This window comes from Sceloporus occidentalis, unplaced genomic scaffold (genome assembly GCF_023333645.1).
Source record: "Sceloporus occidentalis isolate IW3139 unplaced genomic scaffold, rSceOcc1.0.p SCAF_573, whole genome shotgun sequence".
NCBI classification, from domain to species: Eukaryota; Metazoa; Chordata; class Lepidosauria; order Squamata; family Phrynosomatidae; genus Sceloporus; species Sceloporus occidentalis.
Genome location: NW_028317553.1, coordinates 11,203 through 12,983, shown reverse-complemented (window position 1 = coordinate 12,983; position 1,781 = coordinate 11,203). Strand labels below are relative to the sequence as shown.

Genomic DNA, 1,781 nt, shown 5'->3' with positions numbered 1-1,781 from the left:
TACACATTATCGGGGCTTTTAGGGCAGTAGAACCCTGCGATCCCCTCATACCCAGCAAACATTCTGACCTCCTAGAACAGAGGGGCATCAGGGGGGGGGAGAGGGGCATCAGGGGTGGAGAGAGGGGCATCAGAAGAGGGTGAGAGGGGCATCAGGGGTGGAGAGAGGGGCATCAGAAGAGGGTGAGAGGGGGATCGGAGGGGAGTCAGGGGGGCATCAGGGGAGGGGGAGATCACGGGGGGGGCATCGGGGGGTGAGAGCTGTAAGGGCGTGATGTTATATATATTGCGGCGGCGCACCGTGTTGCTGACCGTGGCTTCCCGGGGGTCCCCACCTGTTTTCCGGCTCGTCAGCAGCCCAGTCCGCTCATCGCTCCGATCCGCTCCAGCTTCATCCCGAAGCAGCCCCGGGAGCTCCCCGACTTCTTGGTGCGCCCGCGGAACTTCTTTTGGTTGCTGAGGAAGTCGCTGAAGAGCCGTAGCCAGGCCCGGCCGTGGGGGATCTGGGCAGAGTCTGCGGGGAGAGGGGAGTCTCGGGGACGGGGCCCCGAGGACAGGAGCCCCAGATCTTCCATACTCTCCAGGAGGAGCAGCTCCTCGGACGAAGAAACACCGTGGGAGAGGAAATCTGCCAGAGACTGAGGAGGACGAGACGGAGAGAGACGGATGAAGGATCCAGCGGAACCACAATACACAGAAACCCAGAACCCGCTGGCAGATCGGCCCCATTCGGCCCTCGTCTACTCTGTAACGACTCCAACCTTAATCAGTCGTCTGTCTCGTCTTAGATTCAGGAGCCGGATGTCTATCCCATGCATGTTTAATACCCTCACTGTATTACCCTCTACCACTTCTGCTGGGAAGCTGTTCCACTTATCCACCACCCTCTCAGTGACGTAAAACTTCCTTCCATTCCATCTCAGTCTCTGACTCTCTAGTGTTGGATTCCGCTCTCTTGTTGTAGTTTTTCTCCTCCTTTGAAAAAAATTCCCTCCCGTCCTTTTTTAAACCTCTTTATGGATTTAAATGTCTCTCTCATCCCCGTCTCTCTCTTCTCTCCTCCATCTCTCCCTCTCTCATCCTCTCTCTCTCTTTTCTCACCTCTGTCCCTCTCTCTCTCTGCCCTTCCTCGTCTCTCCTTTCTCTCTATCCCCCTCTCTCTTTTTCCTCCTCTATCTCTCCCTCTCTCCTCCGTCTCTCTCTTCTCTCCCCTGTGTTTCATTCTCTCACCCATCCTCTCTCTCTTCTTTCCACAAAGTTGGATATATTGACTCCCCCAGTCTTTCCTGATCATTCTCTAGAACAGGTGAGTTACAGGTGTGCAGGGCACTTACCTTTCCGTGTCTCTGTTGGGGGGATGGTCTGGCGCGCACCCCGATAATCAGGAGGGTCACGGTGAGAGCGCAGATCGCCTTCATTGCACGTCTAGAGTTGGGTTCTGGATACGTTTCCTTTATTCGCTCAGCGAGGTGCTGCCCGTCGGGTCGGTTCTGGGGTTCAGTGACCAAAGCTGGGTTTTGGGGTGTCTGTCCTGAAATCAGGACTGGTCAGTTCTAAGGGCTCCAGAGATCAGCAGATATATATACAGGAGGGGTGAGGGGGGAGCGTTACCCAGGGAGACCCCCTCTCCCAATTACAGGGGTCTGAGGAATGTCACCCCCCCACACTGACACACACACATCTACATACACACGCTGCACGTTCCCGCAAACCAATCCGCCGAGACATACCATGTATATCGCCGTCATACTCCGCGGCGCTGTACAATGTGTTATTATTATT

The 1,781-nt window shown here is 55.5% G+C and overlaps 1 protein-coding gene across 1 annotated transcript; it reads right to left on the bottom strand.

Annotated features, from left to right (window-relative positions):
- Nucleotides 1–349: 349 nt before the first annotated feature.
- On the bottom strand, nt 350–1,417 carry LOC149271075 (C-type natriuretic peptide 1-like). The gene is made up of 2 exons (XM_089507656.1): nt 1,334–1,417; nt 350–637 (listed from the first exon to the last, which is right to left on the bottom strand). Exons 1-2 carry the CDS (start codon nt 1,415–1,417, stop codon nt 350–352), a joined length of 372 nt encoding a protein of 123 aa, XP_089363782.1.
- Nucleotides 1,418–1,781: the final 364 nt, after the last annotated feature.

Bases quoted from the DNA above. Each gene is read 5' to 3' on its own strand.
- LOC149271075 (XM_089507656.1), bottom strand. From the start codon at position 1,417: ATGAAGGCGATCTGCGCTCTCACCGTGACCCTCCTGATTATCGGGGTG. The intron at 638-1,333 runs GTAAGTGCCCTG...CGTCCTCCTCAG, and splicing joins CCCAACAGAGACACGGAAAG to TCTCTGGCAGATTTCCTCTC.